This window comes from Phyllostomus hastatus, unplaced genomic scaffold (assembly GCF_019186645.2).
Source record: "Phyllostomus hastatus isolate PE091 unplaced genomic scaffold, TTU_PhHast_1.1 phas_scaffold_501, whole genome shotgun sequence".
Taxonomy (NCBI): domain Eukaryota; kingdom Metazoa; phylum Chordata; class Mammalia; order Chiroptera; family Phyllostomidae; genus Phyllostomus; species Phyllostomus hastatus.
The window spans coordinates 49,907,345-49,933,959 of NW_025334033.1; the positions used below are offsets into that span (position 1 = coordinate 49,907,345).

At 37.1% G+C, this 26,615-nt stretch overlaps 1 protein-coding gene across 13 annotated transcripts in view; it reads right to left on the reverse strand.

Moving 5' to 3' along the window:
• NUMB (NUMB endocytic adaptor protein) overlaps positions 1-26,615 on the reverse strand; it is a 132,227-nt gene that overhangs the window by 27,255 nt on the left and 78,357 nt on the right. For 9 of the 13 annotated variants that reach the window (XM_045823946.1, XM_045823952.1, XM_045823950.1 and 6 more), the window contains 2 exons: positions 9,944-10,018; positions 3,963-3,995 (listed from right to left, as the gene is read on the reverse strand). In XM_045823946.1, the coding sequence (XP_045679902.1) occupies positions 3,963-3,995; positions 9,944-10,018 (108 nt within the window). The remainder of the gene's footprint in view (positions 1-3,962; positions 3,996-9,943; positions 10,019-26,615) is intronic. The other 4 variants (XM_045823954.1, XM_045823953.1, XM_045823959.1 and 1 more) reach the window with 1 other exon arrangement.

Genomic DNA, 26,615 nt, shown 5'->3' on the forward strand with positions numbered 1-26,615 from the left:
ATGAAGTTCTATATAAACATAAGTAAATGCGTGTAAGATAATAGAAAATATATATTGGTCTTGGTCCCCAGTTCCTGGCACAGAGCTCCCCAAACCCTTGGAATTTTCTAAGCGGTAAGGGCACTAAGAGCATCTTTTGTTCTAATGAGGTGACTCTGGGTGGGCCCCTGGATGAGGGCTGGTCACCAGAAAGACCAAGCCCTGATTAGAAGCTTGGAATTTTCAGCCTCACCCTCCATTCTCCAGAGAGGGAAGAGGAACTAAAAATGGAATAATAATCGAGCCTATGTGAGAAAGCTTCCATAAAGTCCCAACGTTAAGAGGTTCAGAGAGTTTTCGGGGTGGCAAACACATCCACACTGGGACGGTGACACACCCGAACTCCACAGGGACAGAAGCTCTTGAACTTAGGATCCTCCCAGACCTCACCCTATGTAGCTCTTCATCTGTATTCTTTATCACCTCCTTTGATAAACTGATGTGTTTGCCGGAGTTCTGTGAGCTGCTCTGGTAAATTAATCAAACCTGAGGAAGAGGGTCATGGGAACCTTCGATTTGTAGCCAAACAACTGGACAGAAGTTGTGAGTAACCTGGGACCTACTACTTGCAGTTGAAATAAGGTGGGAGCAGTACTGTGGGACTGAGCCCTTACCCTGTGGGATCTGACACTATCTCCAGGTAGACAGTGTCAGAATTCAGTTCAATTGCAGGATACCTAGCTGGTGTTGCAGAGAAGTGGTTGGTGTGGGAAAAATCCCCACATATTTGGTGACCAGAAGTGAAATATTCTGTGTGAATATACAGGAGACACAGGAGAAAGACTCACAGGAGGTACAGGGAACTGAGTTTTTCTGATACCATGGCTTTAAAAAGAGACCTAATATGGAAGTCTAAGCATTTTATATCTCTGTGTTCAGTTAGTTCCTGATAGAAATGGGAATATAGATTACTTAGCTCATAGGGTTCCTCAAATATATTAAAATTATAAAATCCTTTTCAAATGTTAAATGCCCTCTAATTACTTGGTAATAAAGTACTGGTCTAGTACGGCCCAAAACACAAATGAAGATGCATGTAACACTTCTTAAAAAGTTGACTACATTCTTGACTTCCCCAAAATAATGAGCAATTTAATGTGCTACTTTGGAAAAAGTTATTTCAGGTTCTCAGTTTTTTCCCATCTCGTTTAAGATGTGTATAAGCTTACAGTGGGTTAGTAATAGAGGCCAGTGACAGAGCCAGGCATCCGTTCCCTATAGATGAAGCTTCTGGAGGCACTGCTCCCATTGGCAGGTGAGGCAGGAGCAGGAAGTGACTGTGTAGTCAGGCCCAGGATGCAACTCGGGGAAAGGAAGCAGCAGTCTTCCCGGCCATGACTTAAAAATTCAGAATCAGAGCTAATAATTCTTACATCTACCTACTTTCATGCCAGATGTGTTTGATGGAAACACTTCTTAATATCCGTTGTTCTCGTTATGCCGGACCATTAAGGCACACATGATGTGAGGGCTAAGAAAACATCAAACTTTATGGGGAACTGTGCTGGATAAAAACTCCCTATCCCATACTGTTCTATGAGAGGCTTCATTTTCAGCTTTCATCAAACCACAATTCACCTAGCAAACTCAACAGCCAAGTCTCTTTCACCAGCCTATTTCTTGTAGAAGAGTGTGCAACTGGAGTTGAATGATGGCAACTTGAAAGATTTAAAAGGCTCCAAAGTAAAGTTTTGCATTTAAAAGCACCGTTCAAGTTAAGATTATGAGTGATGCTCCCCGACCTCTGCCCCACCTTGGTTTTCCAAAGTCTCTGAATGACTTACTGTAATTTTTTAAATTGTATATTAGAATAAAATCACCCTGCCATAAAAAGAACCCCCCCTGCAATAACATTAAGAAAACACTCTGATGGTCACATTTGTTCACGGATGCCAGTATGGGATTCCTTAGCACCTTTTAAGGATACCCTGTGGGCGTCAAACTCACTAATATGATTTAAGTATCTCCAAAATAAGTATGTTAGTTTGAATCACTAAAAAAGACTCTTTAAAGTTTTAACTAATAAAAAAGCAAATTAACTAGAGATAAATCCAAAGTTAACTACTACCTTTAAAGAAGTCAGAGAGTAAAAATAAGTTTCCAGGAAGCTCTTTATTTACTAGCATCCTTTAGGGCTGAATCTTTTAAAATCTGCTTGTAAATAATATGAAAACGGCGTGATTGTACAGTATAGTGACTAAGAGTGTGGGCTCCAGAGTCATATTATCTGGGTTCAAGTCTTAGCGTCTACCACTTATTATTATATGTGTGAATTTAGGTGGGCCACTTAGCCTCTGTAAAACTTCAGTTTTCTTGCAAATTAGGGAGAACGATAATTTCAAGGTTATTGTAAAGAGGAAGTGAGATGACTCATAATTTTCTTTTTCATGCCATACAGGCTTATCATGTGCCAAATGCAGTGAAAACAGTGACGAAGCGCGGTGTGGCCCCGTCCAGCTACTGCAGGTGCGCCAGGACCTGGCTGCGGACAGCAGTGAGCACTGCCGCCTTGGGACTGATTCTGAAATAAGACCTACCTTTGCTTCTCAACGCCATATTATAAACTTAAAAAAAAATACCTTTAGCATGTTTATATATGAAGTAAATTTCAATGACCTAGCCTTCATAGACAAGGCTGTTTTACTATAGTAGACATGAAAAACTAATCACTTGGAAAATAAAAATTGTGTAGTAATTGTGGTGATATGGAATTGTTTTGAGAAATTCTGTTTGGAAAAGAATAAGCACTCCACAAAAAAACATTTCCTTAACAATTAAGTACCAATTAATAATAATGGAAATGTTCATAGAATTAGTTCTTTCTAGATATGATCCCACATACTACGAACCTGTTAATTTGACTCAGGCTCAAAATGTCTATTAAAACATTTATGGTGACATGTGTGGTGGGTCAGTTATGTAACTTTTTATTTCAGGTTGACAGCAGTAACTAAATTAAACTATTCACTCTAAAAATCCTTCAAATTTGTTTACATTAATATAAAGGTACCCTACACAAAACATGTAAAAATGGGTTATTACTAAAATATTTACTTCAGAAGGAAATGGGAACTATTTGTTTTATAAAACAAATTATCGGAGTAATAAAACCACCTGGTAAAATAAACAACTGTGATGGGATTTTTATATTCACATAAAGTTTTAGTAATTTACACTGTTATCCAATGACAGCAGTTTTTTCTTATACTTCTGCATTATTTTGTAACAATTACTCAAAACTAAATGTGGACACAAAAATGTTACAAATATAATTACCTACTTGTACATATATTAGTTCTATGGAAATCTGAACATTCAACAGTCATTACTTGAAAAGCATCTACAGAACACTCCATATATGACAGATATTCGGTAAACTAATCAAGATAGTTTTTCCTAGATAAGTAAGTAGCCCAGGGTAAAAATCATAGGATCCCCAAAGATAGGTTTATGTACTTTCACTTACTTCACCTGAAATTTAATTTAGATTGAAAAAAATAGTGTTGAGGATAAAAATTGGGAAACATTTAATTTTCACTTGAATTTAATTATTTCTTCCCATTTCTCTGTCAATACTGAACACTGAATAAAACCCACTTGTTAAAAATTCAGCTAATATGCTAATATAAACAGTTTTGCAAGATCAAATTAAACTTAACCCCTAGTCTTAAAGAGACAATCCTTTTTTAACCTACTTTATTCATTTATTGGACTTTCCTAGGAATCATCAGATTTGTTATCAATAGACATAAGTAATATCATAGATAGCAACTTTCTAATTCATTAATTTTCATACATAGTCAAATCAATTCCTGTATTATAGAAATAACAAAGCTGTATTTCTTTTTTTTCTTTAATACATCAGTGCTATACTAGGGGTGTAACTCCTTATAAAGCAAGCACAAATGTGGCATCAAACTTACTTTTCCAAAGAAGCCTTTGAAGAACTTCCTTTCCTGGAGGAACAGGGGGACAAGTCGAGCGCTATTATTGTATGGGCTAAATGTCCCAGGGTTTCACACCAATACGCACATAAGGAAGTTGGGTAAAGGGCAAAGTAGGAGAAGGGGGGAGTGAGTTTTGAAGAGTTATCCATACAAGGAGTGACACGAGAATGCAGGGAAACACACTGTGTGGCCTAAGATTCCGTGGAAAGAATGAGGAGAAGTCAGAGCCTGTATCCATGCAGAGCAACTCGTTAGTTTAGTGTTCTCTATTTACTTTTAAAACAGAGATTGTCCAAATTTGGTAGCAGAGAAAAAGATTAGGACATCCTAGTTTTGTGAGATTCGCATTTTAAATTTCATAATAATGAGTAGTCAATAGATTAGTTCCATATACATATTTCAATTGAAAAGTGGTCAACTATGTGGAAGTCATCAATTAAAAAGCCAGTTCACATTCAAATGACCATATAATGACATAGCAACACAAAAAACTAAATTATGAGCGCATAGCAAGGGTCCTTGTCAGGCTTTTTCTTACTGAGTTCAAGAGGTCATTTAGACAATGCTTACTGATGCATTAGGATTAATTTGTACGTGTGCTGATCGATCCCATGACAATCGGGGGAGATAATAAATATATTCTATTCCAGCAGTTGCGGGGGGGGGGGGGGCGGGGCGGGGGAGTGGAAGAGGGTATAAGCAGGATAAATGGTAACGGGAAAAAATATAAATAAATAAATAAATTCTATTCCAAACACAGAATAAATCATCTATAAAAAACACAAGGCTAATGATCTCAGTGGAGCAGAGAAAACAAATATATGAGAACATAACCACATCTGTGAACAACTGAAATGTAAGGAATAGAGTTTTCTTTTCTTTTTAAATGTTACTGTTTTAGAATAAAGAAATTTGCATGGACAGTTATAAGCACATGAGAGAGACATAGCTAGCTATGGTCCCAGCACTAATTTTTAAGCATATACAAACTTTAAAAACTGGTCACCATTTAAAATTTGAAGAATTTAGGCAAAGTAGATGGGTTCTAATTCACCCGAGCTAGATTAACTTTACCTTTCCTAGTTTTGGTTAAACTACACTTTAAGCCTTTACTTTTTACAATGTTTTTAATGATGGGCAAATGTCTAGAAAAAAACAACTGTACAGAAATTTGACTCTCTCAGACAATTTATAGTCATTCAAACACTAAATCGTTTGTTTGCTCCCAAAGTTTTGAAAATGACAAACAGTACCATATATTGCCACAAAATGTTTTGAACTTAAGTGGGAAAAATAATAAAGTAATTGGGGTAGTTATTACAGTAAGACTAACTTTATTTCTGCTGCCAAGTTTGGTGACCCTAGTTTTGTTAGACTGAGCAACCATCAGTTTTTAAGGATGCAGCCAAAGTTAAAAGATTCACCATTCTTAAGGGACAGTGAGGTGAGGGAAAGAGATCTATTAATATTGAATTTAGCTCCCAGAAAAGCGCTTGTTAAACATGGAGTTTGCCTTCTTTTTATAAAAGATCTCAGATGTTAATGAAAAAAGGTGGACGTGCAAAATGCATAAAAAGATAGTTATTAGAGAATACTGTTTTTTAAAAATAATTAAGTTATGATTCTTTTACCTGCTAAAACAAAAACATATATTAGAAAAAATATATCAAATAGTGAATTAAAAAACCAACATATTAGAAACTGGTAGTATAATGAAACTAGTCTAAAACCAAGACAGAGCAAGAGACACTTACAGAGACAATGGGAAGAAAAGACCTTTCAAAAGGAAGGGCATCTTGGATCAGTGTCAAGCAACATAACCAGAGGCCTGATACACTCTTTACAGAATAGACTGACATTACTCCTCACCCAGCACTGACTATAATATAAAGACACTGAAAATGAACAATAGATTGTCCATAGACAATATCTCATACAACCTAAATCCCTAAGTGGCTAATTTGTGAAACTATGGCACAAGGTGAGTTAAAAATAGCTATAACTAACTCTATGTATACAAAGTAAAAAACAATTTAAATATATTTAGGCTCTGTGAAGCATATGTTTAAATCACTCTTTTGTTTAGTTATAGTATCTTTTCATTTGAAAATATTGTTTGCAGATAACTTCTAATTTAATTTAAAATAATCCTAAATTTTAAGGAACTACTTCAAGGAAAAAGCAAGCTATCTTGCAAACTACCGTACTTATTCAATTCCCCCCAAATTTAAAAAGCACTAGAATATTAGATTTTTAGTTTAAATATCATTTAAGTGATAAGTTTATGATGTTTGCTTTGCTACTTAACTGGTACATCTAAGCTATATAATTCTTCAAATTTTAAAAACTTTGGCATTTAAACTAGTTCCACAGATATGCAATTTTCCTTTAATATGTAGGTTGTATACTTTTACATTTGCTTGCATTTATGTGAAACTCTAAGAGGAAGCTTTACGATCTATTATGTAAACAGAAACAGAAACACCTCCAGAGACATAGCTTTTGGCAAAATATGAGCATCCGGTATACCTGATCATAGATGTTATAGATTATAGATGTCTGTTAGGATCAATGTTTGGTAAGAGGGGAGGCAACTAGAAATTTCTGCACAGTAAAAATGTGAAGACAAAAGTCGTGAATTTTTGTGGACTAATATGATCTGGGAACAAAAAGCTGGAGACTTCCAACTTCTGCAACCTTCTCAGTACAGCATCACGTAAGGGGACAGCTGAGTGTGCTGAACAGAAAACTGACATCAGTTACCTAAAAATCCAATCTCATTTTTATTTCATTTTTTTATTAAAGATAACTTTAATTTAAATATGCATACTTGATAGTGCAACGTAGGAAGAGAGATACTAGAATATGAATGTCATTGATGGAGTGTTTATTGATTTGAATGGGACACACAGTAAAAGCTAGTAACTTTTTAATTAAACATTAGGACTTCCCATTTGAAAAAATGTGTTGAAAATCAATAGTCAAAACATCTATAGGTATCTAGTGAAACTTCCTGTGTATTTTACACTTTTTTGGTAACTTGTCAAAAATGAAAATAAAAAGGTTTTATTTTTAAATTTAACTTCCTTTCTTTTAACTGATGTAAACTGGTTTAGATGCAGAAATATGTGTCAAATAAGAGTACTCAGGGCTGAAAATTGGCTCACGTAAAATTGGTAAGAATGAAAGTATTAGCCGAGGGTGTTTGATTCAGGAACACGTAAAATTGGTAAGAATGAAAGTATTAGCCAAGGGTGTTTGATTCAGGAACACGTAAAATTGGTAAGAATGAAAGTATTAGCCAAGGGTGTTTGATTCAGGAACTGTTTGCATTTTTATTTCTGATAAATTCAGAAATATTTTTCACTGTTGCAACCACGTGCTGAAGTCAGGCACTTACCCCAGCACACAGTTCTGTGACAGCAACACAGCTCTGCCGACTGCACGGGAGCAGCAGCCGAGTGCAGGGCACTGAGTAATAGCATGCTCGTCAGTGTGGAGGTGCTGCGTTAGATTCAATCTTGTTTTTAAAAACACATGTTTCCCTATGTAAAATTATAAATGTTCACTCCAAGTCTCCTAGATAGGGTTGGTCTGAAAAATTTTAAAGAACTTCTTGAATGAAAATTTCAGAAATGGTTAACTTCCCCTCAAAGTTCAAAAGTTTAAGTACATACAGAAAAATAATCAACATATATAAAACTTCATTTTAGTCATAAAATACCACGGGGAAATAAGGATCCTTTAGAGTATGCAAAAGGATTTTATAAACTTTAAACATGAAAAATAATTATGCTTATGTGGTAATTATTATGAGATTCAATTTGATCACCTGTTGAGGACTGAATTGTTTTCTGCATTCATTCCAGAAATATTTTTTGAGTGGCTACTATGTGCCAGGCACTGTTTTAAACCAAGTGGCAATTTGGTTTCTATTTCTGGTGAAAATAAAAACTCATTAAATTTTATTATTTAAATAGTCCTGTACTCGATCATGCTTATAGCTTATAATCTTCTTGGCCAAAATAATAAAAAGGTAAAATAAAACAAAAACATTCACTTAACTAAAAAATTAGTTTTAAAACTTGGCAAACAGTGGCTATCTCTGGGATTGCAAGAGATTTTACATACTGTTTTTGTTCATTTGGATTTTATACAATGAACCCTTACTACCTATATAATAAACAGATGTTTTCTATTTAAAAATAGGTTTAAAATATAACTAGACAGTTAAGAGGGTTAACTGCTCACTAAACAACTAAACACCATTTCTTAATACATACTTTCTGGGGAAATTTAAACCATTTCTAGATTTTCCTCATTTAGAGGGTGAACATGAAGCTACACTGAGTTGAAAGACTTTCTAAAGGTTGATTCTGCAGTGACCTTCTAGCAGTAAGTTATACAAGTTTTTAATAACTATAGTTTGTTTCAGGTGTATCTAGTCTGTTCACAGTTTCATCTGTCGTTTTTACTCATTAGTTTATGGTGTTTAAAATGTCCTTTAAATGACTATTGGGCAGATCATTACATTACTTTTTTAAATATTCTTAGCTAAACTGATTTTTCTAGCAAACTTAACATTATTTTGTTAAAGAGGAGACTGAATTTATATTTCTTGTAAAGTTACAATATCTGTATCTACATTTAATTGGGGAATATATTCAGGTAGACATGGCAAGTCTATAAATTATAGTTCTATATACCATAATACATGGATGTAAGTCCCTTTAACATTATGATAATTGGAGGGCAAAGACAGACTAGGGAGGGCTTCAATCGTTTAAGAATTTAAATAACTAAAATCTAAGGTAAAGGGCATGTGTGTGTACATATGTGTTCTTCTGTCTATATTGGTTTAGTTTTTATTTCATTACTTCTTTGCATAGCATAATCAGTTTTTTTCTTCTTTTCCCTTCTACAACAGACTCAGGCATTTCTTCCAAAATGTAATCTACTTCTTGGTGTGGTTGCTTTCTTGATTTTATATCTTTTATACTGAGGAATTCTAGAAAAAAGGTCATACAGAATGCACCAAGAAGCAGAAAAGTTCTGATTATTAAGTAAATTGAGAAAAAAAGCACTCATTAGTAGCCAAACTTGTGGCAGCCCCCATACCAGCAAACCCAAAGCAACAAGTATTTAATGCTATTTGGGGCAAGGGCATGCAGAAGTAATGCTTAAAGCTTTCAGAGCAAAGGTGGGTGGGGGTGGGGACGCCACACACCAGAGACCAAAGGTTGTGAAGAGGGCTGTCAGATTTTTCAAAATGTTTTTCGATTATATCCAAAATATGAAATTAACACTTTCATCTGAACCTTTATGAGCTCTGAACCCATTCTCTCCTTTTATTAAATACACAGGCATGTGCCTAGAATGTGTTCTATGGCATAAAGGCAAAGTAAACATTTATCTTAGAAAAGGATTTTTCCATTTCAAGTATGCCGCAGTTTGTGCAAGAGGCAGAGAAATACACTGTTTATGTTAAAGGGGGGTAGAGAAGGAAACTGGGAGTAGCAGTCAAGATAGTAAGTCCTCCCCAAATGTATACCTCGCCAGCCTTCAGCACAGAATCCCTATCTTCTATTTTTTCCTTGAAAGCGGTTTGTTACCGTAGACTTAAAAACAATAATTTATAACCCAGCTATCACAGTTAAGACACTAAATGTAACAGGTTTATCCTGGCTTTAGAATATTATTCATTTCATTGTCTAATATGGGTTCTTAATCAAAAGTATCTTTTGGATAATGTCTGGTCTAAATTGAAGTTGTTCTTTATAATTTACATCTCTGGATGGACAACATGAGATGTTCTTTATTAGTCAACTCACGTCTTTTGCCTTAAGAGAAACACTGTTCTTATTGGATTGTGCATCACTAAAATTTACTGAGCAAAATCTTTTTTAAGAAAATATTTACAGCATATAGGCCAACCCTGGCAACCATGAAATACATACAGCTTTCAGTCTTTTCACAGCATCTTCACAGACGTGCATTCCTCTTGATTCATCAACTTCTACATGGCCAAGGTACTGTAGGAAGAAGAAGAAAGTTAGGGGTTTTGTTATGTTTATTGAGTAGCTACTATATGATAGGTATTAGATGGTAGGAAATTGAATATTGAAATTTCTACACTCAAGAAACTCAGCCACTGTAGAAAGTTAAGATAATGTTACTTTACTCACCCTCAGTGTCCTCAAATGAATGAGATGTATAATAAGTGTCTCAAAGAGTTATTACAGAAGGATACGTGGTAGGCACTAAATGTTACCTGAATCTAGTGGATCTGAGGATATTGCCTGTGCTAGAAACAGCTATTGTACCTGTAAACATAAAAACCACCCAAAAGCATAGTGTGTGTATGTATGTGCACACACACGCATGTATTTAAAAAGGCATAAATAAAAACCAGTTATTCCAAGGCTGAAGAGTTCACACACTCCTTTTAGGGGGAATACATAAGAGCAGGGCGGAAAACTAAAACAAAATTTGAGGCCGTGCATCTGAGCTTTAAAAGATGTGAAGCATTTGAGGAGCTAGAAAGGGAAAGTTTAGGGAACTATGTTAGGCAGAGGGAATTCAATAAAAGTGCGAGATGCAGAACAGGGTAACTATATATCAGCAAGTATTATTACTATTTGGCTGGAATAGTATACGCACTTGGGGAACTGGAATGCTAAAGACAGTCTGTACTTAGAAGGAACGGAGGGCTAATAAAGCTTTTTTTTTTTCAAGGTGGTAATAGGATGCAAACTGTACCTTAGTATGGGAATAGTTTTAGATTAGAAAAGCAGAAGGAATGGTAGCAATATGGCAAGTACTCTTTTTTCAAAGGAAATTTAGGGTCTGTTTCTGGGTAAGATAGAGTAGACAAATTTTACCGTCTACCCATTGAATGAACCAATAAATCCTGGATAGAATGCCTGGAGCACCTATTTGAGGTTTCAATAAAGAGTAGACCAATCAGAGAATAATACCATAATTGAAGATATTTTTGAACTGGCAGGGAGTTTCCCTCCCCTCCCCTCCCCTTCTTGTCACCTCCCACTGTGGCAGAGAGAGAACTCTGGGAAAAGCACTGTAGCTCTGGCTCAAGGACCAGGTAAGAGAAATTCTCATCCTCAGAAAGAGAACAGGAATCCTCTTCCCTTTTATTCATCTCTCTTTGTTTCTTTCTTCTCTCACACTGTAGCCACAAGAAACCCTGTGACGGCAGAGGTGCAGGTGGCGGCAATGGAAACCACACCTGTAAGGGAGGGGAACCTTCCTCTCTGTTCAGTGGAACTGTGATTCCAGGAAGGTGCAGCCAACCCCTTTCTGTTCCCCCCCCCCTCTGTGTGTCTCCCACCATTTGGCCCTGGAATGGAGGTGAAACAGTGGGAATGCATGGGAAACACATGTATACAGAGTTTAAGTAACTTATCCAAGGTCATTCTGCTAATGAAAGCTCAAACTCACGTAGCCTGGTCCAGTCTTATAATGCTCATATATTGAATTTTTCATTTTTACTCTAATCTGTTCGATGATGAATAAATGCACAAAACCAATGTAGAAAACTTCTGGACTTCAGGTAACAAAATACTTGAGGCATCAATTACAAAACTCATGAACTAAGGTCAAAATAATTAAATGTCTAAAGAATTGTAACATCTATAATTTTGAATACACATCAAATAAAACAGCAAAATACTCACATTTTAGCTGTGGATAAAAAGGGGTATGTGATAAATCTAACAGAAAGGAACCTCACAGGGGGACCTGGTCATACATTCCTGCCTGGCAGGTCATGGTGTGAGTCATGCTTCGGACCTATAACCTCCCTAGTAAAAGGTTATCTTTGCCTTAAGTGAGCCCTGTCCACTTTTTTAACCACAGTAAATATTTAATTTTAAAAAACTTTAAATGTGCCCTGGCTGGCGTAGCTCAGTGGATTGAGCTTGGGCTGTGAACCAAAGTGTCACAGGTTCGATTCCTAGTCAGGGTACATGCCTGGGTTGCAGGCCATAACCCCCAGCAACCACACATTGATGTCTGTCTGTCTGTCTGTCTGTCTCTCTCTCTCTCTCTCCCTCCCTCTCTCTCTCTCCCTCCCTCCCTTCCCTCTCTAGAAGTGAATGAATAAAATCTTTTAAAAAAAACTTTAAATGTATTGGGGTGACCTTGTTTAATATGATTATATAGGTTTCAAGTGTACATTTCTGATACATGATCTGTATATTGCACTGTGTGCCCACCACCCGAAGTCAAATCATCTGTCACCATGTATTTGGGCCTTTACCTTTTCCTCCCCCCACCCCACTTCCTCCTGGTAAGCACCATAATGTTGTCTGTGTCTATGGGTTTCATTTTTATATTTCACATATGAGTCAGATCACATGGTTCTTAGCTTTTTCTGAACAACTTATTTCAGTTAGCACAATATTCTCAAGGTTTATCCATGTTGTCACAAGTGGCAATATTTCATCTTTTCTTATGGCTGAGTAGGGTTCCATTGTGTATATGCACCACACCTTCTTCAGCTAACCCTCTTTCGAATTCACAACTCTTGTCTTGGCCACTGTGAATAATCCCGCAAAAACATGGGGTGCATATCTTTTCAAATATATGTTTTCAAAGTTCTGGGGTAGATGCTCAGAAGAGGGGCTGCTGGGTCCTATGGTAACTCTATTCTTAATTTTTGAGGAACCTCCATACTGTTTTCCAGAGTGGCTGTGATGAGGGGACTCAAGAATTGGAAAATTTTAGTTTTAGTTAATATCAATAAACTTAGTAATCAATGCATGGAAAAAGCTACTGTTCCAGGAACTGAAGGTGTGACCTGCCCTGACACCAGGAGACCAGAGGCAGTTCCACCTTCGTGCCTCAGGAGGAGGACTCAAGCAGTCAAGAGGGCACGTGAGCCACTGTGTTCCCGACCACACCCTCCACACAGATAAAGACCGCAGCCCTGAACACAGGTGAAGAACCACAGGTCAACAGAGGAAAGAATGCTGCAGCTTTTTATCTGATTAACCTTTTCCCTGAATTCCAAATCCCTTACCTACACGTTTCTTCTCCCTTTCAAAAGAGTGGGTTTGAAATGGAATGTAAGACAGTCTGTTAGGTTATGTAAACCGCTGTCTTCTCAGATCGCCGGCGTCTGAATCAAGCGCCCACAAAGACCCAACCCCTGTCTCTGCTTACTGGTTCTGGTGGCGACAGGCAGCACGAACACCTGCATGTGGACTTTCCCGGTGTCAGCTGCGTGCGTTTATGTTCCCACCAGCAGTGAATGAGGGTCCTTTTTTCTCTACAACCTCCCCTACGTTTGGTTATTCCTTGTCTTCTTGATCTTCTCTCCATTGTTTTTGTACACTAGGTTAATAAACCTTTGGAATGCCTTTTTCAGCCCACCCTCAAGAGAAGGCATAATCTTGTTAACTACCCTGCAATCAATCCAATCCCATGTAATCTTGTAATTCATGTAATCTTCCTTATGCCCCACCCCCACCAATTACACGTGTATAAAAAGAAACTGTTATTCTGGGAAGCCTTTTTCTCTGAAGCATTTGAGATCTTGCTTCTGGTATGTAGTCAGTTTGGCTCAAATAAACTTATAAAAGTTCTCTGTAGGTTTGGATGTTCTCTACATCAAAATGGTGAATCAAATAATGCATTATATATAGTTCTAAACCGGAAGAGTATAGCCTTCTTAGGGAAAATCTGAATACAAAATCCAAGAAGATACACAATCATGCCCTGCATAAAAACCTTTCAGTCAAAGACAAACCACATGCACAACAGGGGTACCATAAGATTAAACTGGGGCCAAAGAATGCCTATTGCCAAGTGACATCTAGCTGTCTTAACATTCTAGTGCAATGCATTACACAAATACCATTGTGTTACAATTGCCTACAGTATTCAGTGCAGTCACGGGCTGTACAGGTTTGCAGCCTAGCAGCTGTAGGAGAACAGATTTTTGTCACGCTAGAATATGTCTCTTTGGCATAAGGATTATTTTAGTCTGGCTAATTTTACGAAACAACATATAAAAGAGAAGCCCTGAAATCCAAATAGAAGTTACCTTTTGTAAAAGACATTTACTTTGTAAGGGAAATCTCCATTTGTAAGGTGTCTCCTTTGCCGTACCAGAAGAGAATAAGTTTATCTTTAGAAATGGTTATCAATACAGAAGACAAGGATTTAAATATGCTAACAACCTGAGACTTCCCACCAAGGCGGAGGCATATGTAGACTTGCTTCGCCTCCTCGCCCAACCATAAGAAAGATGACAACCAATATAAAAACAAAAAACAACCAGAAGTGCCAGAAAATCAAACTGTATGGAAGTCCAATAACCAAGGATTTAAAGAAGAAACATTCATCCAGACAGGTAGGAGGGGCGGGGAGGATGGTGAGGTGGGAGAATGGGCAGTCCCGCATTCATGTATGGCGGATAACAACTGGGAGGGACAACTGCGGAGCAAGCAATCCCAGCCTCAGGCCAGACTGTGTAGCCCAGGGTGCCAGTACAGGGAAATAAAGCCTCGTGGCTGCAAAAATCATTGGGGGTTGGGGTGGCAGAAGAAACTGCCAGTCTCTCAGGATAGTCCATTTAAAGGGCCCACAAGATCCTACAAGGTACACAAACCCACCCACTCTGGGAATCAGCACAGGGCAGCAGCTAGAAGGGGACAGTCGCTTGCGGGAAGTGGGGGAAGTGACTGGAAAATGGGTGAGAGCTGAACAAGTGGCATTGTTCCCTGTCTGACCCCTCCTCCACATACAGTGCAAAGTGGCGAGGCAGGATGCACCACCGTGGTGAATACCTAAGGCTGTGCCCCTTACAACATAACAGGTGTGCCAACACAGGGTGTCAAAGCAGCTCTACCTAATACACAGAAATGTAGGGAGGCTGCCAAATTGAGGAGACAAAGAGATATCACTCAAATGAAAGAGCAGACCAAAACTTCAGAGTAAGAACTAAGTGACACTGAGATAGCCAACCTATCAGATACAGAGTTCAAAACACTGGTGACCAGGATGCTCAGAAAAATGATTGAGCACAACCACAAAATAAAGGGAGAAGTGAAGGCTATACAAAGTGAAATGAAAAATATACAGGGAACCAACAGTGAAGGGAAGCAAGTCAGGATTTAAATACATGATTTGGAACAAAAGGAAGAAATAAACACCCACACTTTCCAGCACAGGGCCGCACCCACCTCTGGCATTGTTTCAGGCTTAAATCAGGTGCGGGGACTAAGGCAGCCAAGAGATTAGGAGACTTCTCACAGACAGAATGAGGACTCAGGCTATGTCAAAGCTGAGGGGCGAGGGTCCATCACTCCCTTTTTCTATAGCCCCCCAAGTCCTTCCCTGAGGGCCCCTTCGTGGCCATGCCTGTCTTAGGTCGTCCCTCCCTTGAGGAATCTTACCTGTCATTGGCTAACCAGTCATACGCCCAGGGCCAAGCAAGGTATAGTAAAAGAGGGCAGAGGTGGTGCCCCAGCCAGGAAGAAAGCTTTGTCTCCTTAGTGGCTTATGGTCCCAAGGTCCTTTACTCAGCCTTAGCCATGGGGGGGTTACAGCTTCTGAAACCAGGCAGGGCGGTTTCCAACAAAACTGTTGACCTTTCACTTTGCAGGTTGACATCCAACCCACTGAGCCACACTGGCCAGGGCTACATTAATTTTTGAAAATTGTGGTAAAATACATATAACATAAAACTTGCCATTTAAACCATCTTAAAGTGTACAATTCGGTGGTATTAATTACATTCACAATGTCGGGCAACCATCACCACTACCTATTTCCTCAAGTTTTTCATCACTCTAAACACAATCATTAAGCAATAACTCCCCAGTTCTCCCTTCCCCAGCTCCCAGTAACCTCTAATTTACTTCCCATCTCTATAAAATTGCTTTTCTAGATATTTCATATAAGTGGAATTATATAACATTTGTCCTTTAGTGTAGAGCTTTCACTTAGGTTTATCCAAGTTGTAGCATGTATCAGAACTTCATTATTTTAATAGTGGAATAATATATGCCATTGCATGTACAAGGTCTGTCTAGAAGGTATCCAGTCATGTAATATGAAAAATAGAAACATTTACTGAAGACACAAGATACAAGAAACACTGTACACAGGATGACACCTCAGTCCCCTTCAAAGCAGGAGCCCTGGGACCCCACACAGTTCTCCCAATCACCATCAGCTGCCCCATCATATTTGCCTGAATCTCATCCATGATCTGAAATCTCTTATCTTTCAAAGATGATTTTGATTTTGGGAAAAGCCAGAAGTCACAGGGTGCCAAATCTGTGCCGAAGGAAGGCTGTCACCTACATGATTTGATGTTTCACCAAAATACTCTGTCTGAGATGCGATGCATAAGTAGGCACATTGTTGTGATGAAGCTGCCAATCACCAGTTGCTCATAGCTGCAGCATTCTGAATCATTGGAATAATTTCCATGGAGGAATATTCAAGCTTAACACAAAATTTGAGGCAGATCTGTTGCTCTACTCATTCAGTCATTTGAATGCTACCACCACACAGTATACATGCTCACTCAAGGGTCTACCACCCCCACTGACTAGTACAGTGAAGTTGTCATTGTTCACACATGCACATTCCAGTCCACTCTCCTTGGCTGCCAGGTTACATCCATGTTGTGCAAACAGTTCTCACTACATTAACAATGGCTAGACTTTCTCCAGACAGACCTAGCTGTATATATTACATTTTTTTCTTCCAGTTACCTGTTCACAAATAGTTGGGTTATTTCCACTTTTTGGTTATTATGAATGCTGCTGCAATGAACACTGACATATAAGTATCCATTTACTCTCTGCTTTCAATTCCTTTTGTTATATGCCTAGGAGGAGAATTGCTGGGTCACATGGGGTAATTACATGTTCAGATTTTGAGGAACTGCTATGCTGTTTTCAACAGTGTTGCACCATTTTACATTCCTGTGAAAATTAAGAGGGTTTCAATTTCTGCACATATTTGTCAGTACTTTATTTTCAATTTTTCAAAAACTTAAATCATCCTAATGGGTGTGAAGTGGTGTCTCATGATTTTAATTTGCATACCCTGAGTAACTAATGATGTTGAGCATCTGTCTTTTCAAGTGTTAATTTGTCATTTGTATATTATCTTTGGAGAAATGTCTGTTCACATCCTTTGCCCATTTTTAAATTGTCTTTAAAGCATTTGAGTTGTAAGAGATGTTTTATATTCTGAATATAAACCTTTATCAGATATGACTTCCAAATATTTTCTGCTATTCTGTAGGCAGTCTTTTCACTTCCTATAAAACATCCTTTGATGCACAAAGTTTTTAAATTTGATGAACTTCAATTTATCTATTTTTTCTTTTGTTGCTTGTGCTCTTAATATATTTAAGACTCCATTGCTCCAAAGTCATGAACATTTACCCCTGTGTTTCCTTCTAAGAGTTGTATAGTTTTTCAATCTTATGTTTAGGTCACTGATCCATTGAGTTCTTTTTTTATGTGGTGTGGGTAGGGATCCAACTTCATTCTCTTGCATGTGGAAATCAAGCTGACAGAGCAACAATGGGTGACGAGACAATTCTTTCTCCACTGAGTGAACTTTGTGCCCTTGTCAAAAATCAACTGGACATATATGTATCAGACTAACTTTTATTTATCCTATTTGCTTCTTCAATCGGAGGATTCAAATACTGCTTTGAATAACTTCATCCTCTTTTTTCCTCCCTGAAGTCCCATTAGGCCTATTAGTGCTACTGGACTTCTAAATGTGTTTATCCATGTTTCTTCGTTTTTTTCATATTTTTTCATCACCTTGTGCTACATTCTGGGTAACTGTATCAAATCTATCTTCCAGTTTACCAATTCTCTTTTCAGCTAGGTCTAATCCACTAAATTCAGTTTTAATAACTGTATTTTTCACTTTCAGAAACTGAGATTTGATTCTTTGTGAAACCTACCTATTCCTTTTTTTCACTGTCCTTTTTCCCTTATGGTTTGAGTTCATTTTTTAATGTCTTCAATTATTTTATATGTACATATTTTATAGTCTCCCTTAAAGTCTAAGTTTCAAGGTTTTAAAGTGCTAATCCTCGTGTTGTCTTTTATTGTATAATCCTTTATTGTATCTGCTAATCATTTCCACATATGGTTTATAACTTACAAAAAATTTTAAGTTCATTTTCACTGAAGCTCAATTTTTCTGGGGGAATTTCATGCATTCTGGATTGTGGAGTGGTTTTTTACATTTGCTTCTAAAAGGAACCTCAGGTATATTAGGGGCCCAAGACCTACTGTATATTAATTTGAGGATTCTCACACCATGCAGTTTATTCTTTAACATATAAAGTCCAAATCCATAGCTTCATTTTTTTTTTCTCTTGGGAGACTCTTTTTTTAACCCAGGGTCTGAATAGAGAGAAGATTTAAAAAAATTTTTTTATTTTTTTTTTCTTTTCCTTTTCCTTCTAGTTCTCTATTTCACTGATTGTAAAGCCCACAAAAGGTTGTAGTTCTATGCTGGGTTCTCAGTTCTAATTATCTGCTTTTTATGAGTCCAGGACCTTGAAAATGGATGTTAAAACCAAAGGCTCTAGCTCACAAACCCTCCCCCTCTCAGGCTGCCCCATCAGATGGCATGATTCCTTCCTTGCTTTTTCAACTTCTGGTAACTGGAGAGTTCTGTCTCACTGAACACTTGGCTGTACTTTAAGAGCAAAAGTTTGAAAATGTAGTCAGTGATTCTAAATATGGGTATTGGGAGTATTTCTACGTTAGCTTACTCCACATTCTGCCAGAATCAGAGGACCTATAATATTTTCTAAGTAAACTGTTTTTTAAAAATTTATTGATTTTAGCATATCTTATAAGTAGCCAAAACTACTCCAATTTCCTATCATTTGAAACATTTTTTTTGTTTGTTGATTCTCTTGGGTTTTTCAGCTAGACACCATATGCAGAAACAAACACAACAAATGTATTCATTCCCCACATTTACAGTTTTTTATTCATTTTCTTATGCAGAGGTGATTCTAAACGTGTTAAGTAATAGCAGTGTTTGAGAGCAACCTCATCTTCCCCTCAAATTCGATGTAAATGTTTCATAATTATGCATGATGCTGGGATAGTTTTTTAATCATTTAAGTAATGTATTGTGCTATTCCTATTTTTTTTTATCCTCACTCAAGGCCATACTTACTGATTTTAAAGAGAGGAGAAGGGAGGGAGAAATAGAGGGAGAGAAACATCAATGTGAGAGAGAAACATTGATCAGTTGCCTCTCATATGCACCCTGACCAGAAGCTGAACCTACCACCTAGGTATGTGCCCTGACCGAGAATCAAACCTGTGAACCTCTTGTTTATGGGACAATGCTCCAACCAACTGAACCACACCAGCCAGGGCTGCGATTCCTATTTTGCTAAGATAATTTATTGCAATTGCATAATAAATATTTTTAACATTTTTTATTGAGATGTAATTCACATTATATTAAATTAGTCATTTTAAAGTAAATAATTCAGTGGCATTTAGTACATTCACAACGCTATGCAATCAGTATCTTTATCTAATTCCAAAACTTTTTTTCACACCAAAAGGGAATGGGAAGCATTTCCTTCAAGCATTCCCATTGAGCATTTGCCTCCCATTGCCCCTTCCCACCTCCTCTAGCAACCAATAACCTGCACTGTCTTTATGGACTTACCTATTCTGAGTATTTCATATAAATGGAATCATACGATATGTGACTCTTTGTATTCTGGCATATTTCACTTAGCATACTGTTTTTCAGTTTCACTACATTGTGGTGTGTATAAATACTTGACTGCTTTTTATAGCTGAGTAATATTCCTTGTAGTTTATCAATTTTTCAATTGAGGGACACATTACAATTTGGCCTGTCTCCATCTTTTGGCTATTATGAATAGTGGTGCTATAAACATGAGCGTATATATATTTATTTGAGTGCCTGTTTCTTATTCTCTGGGGTATACACCTATCAATGGAATTGCTGAGTTATATGGTAATTTCATGTTTAGCTTTCTGAGAAACCACCAAATTGCTTTCCACTGAATGATTTTACATTCCCACCAACAATGTATAAGGTTCACAGTTTCTTCAAATCCTCGTCAACACTTATTATTTTCTATTTTTGTTTTTCAAATATGGCCATTCAAGTGGGTGTGATGTATTATTTCACTGTGGTTTTGATATGCATTTCCCTGATAACTAATGACATTAAGTATCTTACTGGTCATTTGTATATCTTTGGAGAAATTTCTATTCAAGTCCTTTGCCCATTTTTCAATCAGGTCCTTTTATATTCAGGATACTAGAATCTTATCAGATACATGATTTCCAAATGTTTACTCTCATTCTGCAGTTGTCTTTTCACTTCTGTGAAAATGCCCTTTGATGCACAGAATGTTTTTTGGCATATTTAATTTTAAGGAAGTCCAGTTTATCTATTTTTTTCTTTTGTTGCTCATGCTTTTGGTATCATATACAAAAATCTATTGCCAGATTCAAGTTCATGAAGATTTACCCCTATGTTTTCTTCTAAGAGGTTATGCTAATTTTTACTTTTATATTTACATTGTTGATCCATTTTGAGTTAATTTTTGTATATGGTATGAGGTGTGGGGGTCTAAGTTCTTTTTTCCCCACATGAATATCCAGTTTTCCCATCACATTTGTTGATGAGACTATTCTTTCCCCATTGAATGACTGGTACTCTTGTCAAAAATCAATTGGCCATAGATGCATAGGTTTACTTCTGTACTCTCAATGCTATTCCATTATTCTATATATATCACTCTTATGCCAGAATGACAATGTTTTGATTACTATAGCTTTGTATCAAGTTCTGAAATCAAGAAATGTTGAGTCTTTCAACTTTGCTTCCACTGCAATAATTTTCTTATTAGGCCCATCAATGTGATGAACTATATACCAAATTACCTAATACAGAATCATTTGTGGAGCCCTGACTGGCGTGGCTCAGTGGGTTGAGCATTGGCCTGTGATCTAAAGAGTCACTGGTTCGATTCCCAGTCAGGGCACATGCCTGGGTTGCAGACCAGATCCCCCCAATGGGGGGTGCACAAGAGGCAACCACACATTGCTGTTTCTCTCCTTCTCTTTCTCCCTAACTTCCCCTCTCTGAAGATGAATAAAAGTCTTAAAAAAAAAAAAAGAATCACTTGTGGATTTTTGGAGTTAAACCCTACTATGGTTTAACTTTTTAGATGCCATTTGCTCTATTTTTCTGCTGACTTTTTCATCTATATTTCTAAGTGGAGTTGGTCTATGATTTTCTTTTTGTTTTTATGCCATCTTTATTAGGTAGTTTTATCAGAATTTTGTTCATACTGTAACAAAATCTGAAAACCATCCTTTTCTTCCCTTTCTACATGCTCTGGTATAGTTAAATAGCATAGGAGTTATTCTTCAAGATTTTGAAAGGAGTGACCTGTAAAACCACCTATACGCAGTTTTGGCGGGGGAATAGTTTTGGAGTTTTAAAAACTTTACTTCACAGCTAGGGGACTATTCAACTTTTCTTTTTCCACTTTAGCTAAGTTTAACAATATATATTTTTGTAGAACATTCTTAGTTAATCTACATTTTCAAATTTATCAGCATAAATATACAGTATTCACATAACTTGGGTCTGTAGCTGGGTCTCGCCCCTTTCTTATCTCCAGTATTACATATTTCTTTTCTTTCTTTTTTATTTAGTAAGGCTCATTTCTAGTACTACCGCCAAGTCATTTAATCTCTCTTTCCATTTTATGAAATAAAAAAATGAAAAAGTGGTTTTATGACCTCTGAGTTGTCTTTAGGTGCTGAGAAATGAATACAGGTTTTAAAGCGTTTCCAAGGGATTTTATTCTATCATCTTGATCAGTTCAACTGGTCACAAATGGGTATTTATGCCAACAAAAAGGGGGGGTGGACATGGTGTAAAGAGAACAGAAATACCTCCCATGTGGACTGACTCTTTGCTTCATAATCCATTTTAGAAACGTGGAGCTGGGAATCAGTGCTGTGTCTTATTAGACTCTGAGAAAAACATGCCCATTGAAATAGACATTATTAAAGAGGTCTCTTTTCTTCTCCAAGACACTATCTCTCTGAAGAATTGCAGCTGATTTATGCTTTAATGGCTAAAATATTTGACACTGGGACTCCTTTTGTCCGTATGTCTTTTCCAAACTCCCTCTGGGTAAGGGACTTTTATTCACAAAAATGTGCTTTAGAAAAACTATTATGTGGAATTTCATTCTTGGATGAATTAAGTCATTTTTCCTTTTCTTGAAAAAAGTATTTAAAAAGTATATTTTACCCACTTTGGTAATGTTATCCATGAGAAGAAATGCAGATCTCTTTCGTGAGACACTGTACAGTAAGCAATTCTCAACATTAACAAAAAGCAGCATAACTTACAATTATTAGTTTATAAGAAGCTATAAGACATATTATCACATATGCATGGCCTGCTTATATAGCAAATACAAGATGCAAATATGCTAAACATGGTATCAAAACTTGTTTGGGGCCTTTACTCAAAGAGAAGTCGTAAAATCAAATTAAAGTGGGCTATTCTTTAAATATAAATTTGGAGTACGATTACATTTAAACAAGTCATATAACCTAAGCATATGTATTAAATCAAATCACATTAAGTTTAAAGCTAAAAATAAAGAGATCCAAAACCTTCATCTCTCAAATATGACGCTGGGTGTCAAAAAACTTAAGTAATTTAAACAAAGTCACATAACTAATATAGCAATAAAACCAGACAGAATTCCAATCTTTTAATTTCTTTTTTTTTTACGATTTTATTTATTTATTTTTAGAGAGGGAAGAGAGGGAGATAGAGAGAAAGAAACATTAATGTGCGGTTGCTGGGGGTTATGGCCTGCAACCCAGGTATGTACCCTGGCTGGGAATCGAACCTGCAACACTTTGGTTCGCAGCCTGAGCTCAATCCACTAAGCTACGCCAGCCAGGGCTCAGTCTTTTAATTTCTAGATCTATCTTCTTGCAATTATCTCACATTACTTATGCAACTCTCCTATTTAAGTAAGGGTTCACAGTTTACTGCTCTTATATACATTAAGTTCATGTTATTCTCCTTTTAAAAAAGGTGGCCGAGGCCCTGGCCAGGTTGCCCAGTTGGTTACAGTGTTGTCCCAATATGCCAAGGTTGTGGGTTTGATCCCCCATCAAGGCACATACAAGAATCAATCAATGAATGCATAAATAAGTGGAACAACAAATTGATGTCTTTTTCTCCCCACCCCCTTGCTTTCTCTCCCCCCCAAATCAATAATAAAAATTAAAAAGGTGGCTACTCAAATAGAGTCATTCATTTTGGTAATGTTGCTTATGGCTGAAGTGGGGCCTGATCTTTCTCATAGCTCAATATTTCTTTCATAAATGAATTATACTGGTTTTTCCTAGTTAAACTATACCACTGCTAACCAAACAGTAGATAAAGGGAATTTTCCTTCATAGGAACATTATAACTGGTAAAGGAAGAAGGGATAACAGAACTGGATTATCACCATTTTGTAAACCTGAATGAATTAATGATTACTGTTATCACAAAGATAAATAGCTATTGTGTGCCTTTTGATAACAGCCCGTGCCACCAATAAAGTATTCCTGAGGAAAAAAATCAAAGCTAAATCTGATCAAGCCTACATAGAAAACTACCAATTTATAAGAAGCACAGGAAACAAAGGAACCTGTCAAACAGAGTAAGTTTCTGGCACTTTCAATCTGCTGAGGAGTGCAGAAGTACAGTTAAGGACATACCACAGGGATGGGCTCTTGCAAACACCACAGTTTCTCAGAACATGGGACAAGGATGCCCTGTGAGCGGATGTACGCCAGAGGCAGATAGAGCCCTGTCAGAACTGTAATCCAGCCTCAATTCTGTTAATGTAAAACCCGACAAGGACGTTATAAGGCTGTAGACCAACGTGCCTCAAAATTTCTGACCAAAATACTAGCAAACAGAATTCAGCAATATACTCAATAGTCTCAACTTGATCATGATGGACACTGAACAAATGGCGTTTATTCCATGAGTGTAAGGTTAGTTGACTATTCAAAAATCCCAATAAGTGTAATTTACTACCTAAAAAAATTAAAGATAAAAATGATATAATCATCTTAATAGGTACAGAAGACTTTTGATAATATTTAATTTCCATTCATAATTTTAGAATTATTTTTCAATCATGAATAGAAAGAAACTTGTTTAATCTGATAAATTGTGGTAAGATTAGAAATAAAGCACAGATTCTTGTTATCACCAATTCTACCCACTATTGAATACCAGACTCTGACCAGTGCAATAAGGAAACAAAAAGAAATTAAAAGCACAAGGACTGGAATGTAAGAACTATAACTCTAGTTTCACAGATTATATAATTCTATTAGAAAATTCAAAAGAATATACAAATAATAAATGAATTTAGCAAAGTCACTAGATATAATTTCAACATACAGAAGTCCATTGTAGCCCTGACCGGTGTGGCTCAGTTTGCAAGGCAGTTTGTTCTGCAAAGCGGAAGGTCACTGGTTTGATTCCCATCAGGGCACATGCCTGGGCTGTGGGTTCAGCCCCCAGTTAGGCCCTTAGGAGAGGCAACCAGCTGAGGTTTCTTTCCCTTTCTTTCTCCTTCTCTTCCCCTCTCTTGAAAAATAAATAAATAAAATCTTTAAAATAAAAAAGCTCGACTGTATCCTTTCACAATATATACAAATACTGAATCATTATGCTGTACAGGTGAAACTAAAATAATGTTGTGTTGTGGTACGGCTCAGTGGTTTAGGCTGCTCCCCACGAACGGAAAGATCACTGGCTTGATTCCTGGCCAGGGCACATGCCTGGGTTGCAGGCCAGGTCCGCAGTTGGGAGGCGTGTGAGAGGCAGTCCATCAATGTTTCTCTCACGCATCGATGTTTATGTGTCTCTTTCTCCCTCCCTTCCCCTTTCTCTAAAAATAAATAAATAAAATCTTTTTAAAAATTCAATTGTATTTCCATGAGAGTCATATGCAGAAAATGAAATTTTTAAAAAGATGTCATCTATAACAGAATCAGAACTGAATGCTTGATATCATTCTTCATTCACAAATCCTCTCTTCTACCAACAACCTTCCCTAAAATAATATATGGCAACTCTACCCTTTCAGTCACTCAGTTCAAAACCTCAGTGCCATTCATGACTTCACTTTCTCTTCGTGACACTTTGTGACCTTCCTTGCTCAGCACAACAGTGAGTGATCCTTTGATACAGCCTAACTCACATACCTATCACTCTTCTGTTCAAACTCTCCAATGGCTTCCCGTTTCACTTCAAATAGAATGGTCTGGAAAGCCCTACACCAGGGGTTTTTCAAAGGAAGACATTTGAAAATGTATGGGGGCATTTTTTTGGTAACAATGACCAGAAAAATTATGTATAGGTAATTGGCAAGGAGCCATAGTTGACAAATTTCTTGCTACCTATATGACATTTGAATAGATTAAATGTCCTACAGGACATTCATTTAGAATAGATTAAAAACTTACTTGCAGTTATTTTGGAGTAGACTCTAACTCCACTTTACATGTAACACACCAGTGTATTATTTTTGTACAAATGCAGTTGCTGTGACAGTCAAGGGAAGATGGTACTTTGATAAGAATTTTACCAAAAGTTGTTTACCATTTCAAAAAATGACATCACAAAGCAAAGTCCTCTTGCGGTGTATGAATTACCAATGCATCATATCAGTGTACATTTGCAGCTACCTCACCCACAGTGATTCTATGTAAATGTGTACTCTTCAGGTCTTCTAGTGTAGTTACGTTCAAGCACTTACATGCTGGTGTGATTTCATTAAAATTTTCTTGTTTCTTCTTTATATATTTATTTATGTAAGCATAAGTAGGTTATACTATGCAAACATTTTATTTAGAAGATATTGTAGTAAAAATGCAGGCGATAGGTCTGACAGTGCTGACAAGTACTAAACCTCATTATCAGGCACCCTGCTGCTCCCCTGACCTCCCCTTCACTGCACTATCTACTCCAAACACACGGGCTCCTTGCTGGGCCTCCGACACCAGGCACTCTCCTGCTCCAGAGCCTCTGCACTTGCTGTCTACAGTCTGCTTCCTCAGATACCTGAATGCTTCCTTTCTTACTTTATTTGCTCAGAAGTAACTTTTCCAGGGAGGGCTCCCCTGACCATCTTATTTGAAATTTCAGGCACCCCTCCCATGCACTCCCTTCACAGCTAATTCCCTTTTGATGTACCAGGAACGTATATATATATATATATATATATATATATATATATATATATATATATATATATATATATTTGTTCATTGTTAACACCCACTGGAAGGTATGCACTGCGCAGGAATTTTGTCTGTTTTGTTCCCTGAATTCCCAGTCCCTAGGGCATTGCTTGGCACACAGCAGGTACTCAGTGAGTATCTTTAGAATATATCAATGAAGTACTGGACTTATGGTGAAGAAAATGTAGCACATTACGTAGTTCTACATGAAGCAATAACACAACTCACAATAATGAAAACTTTTATGATAAAC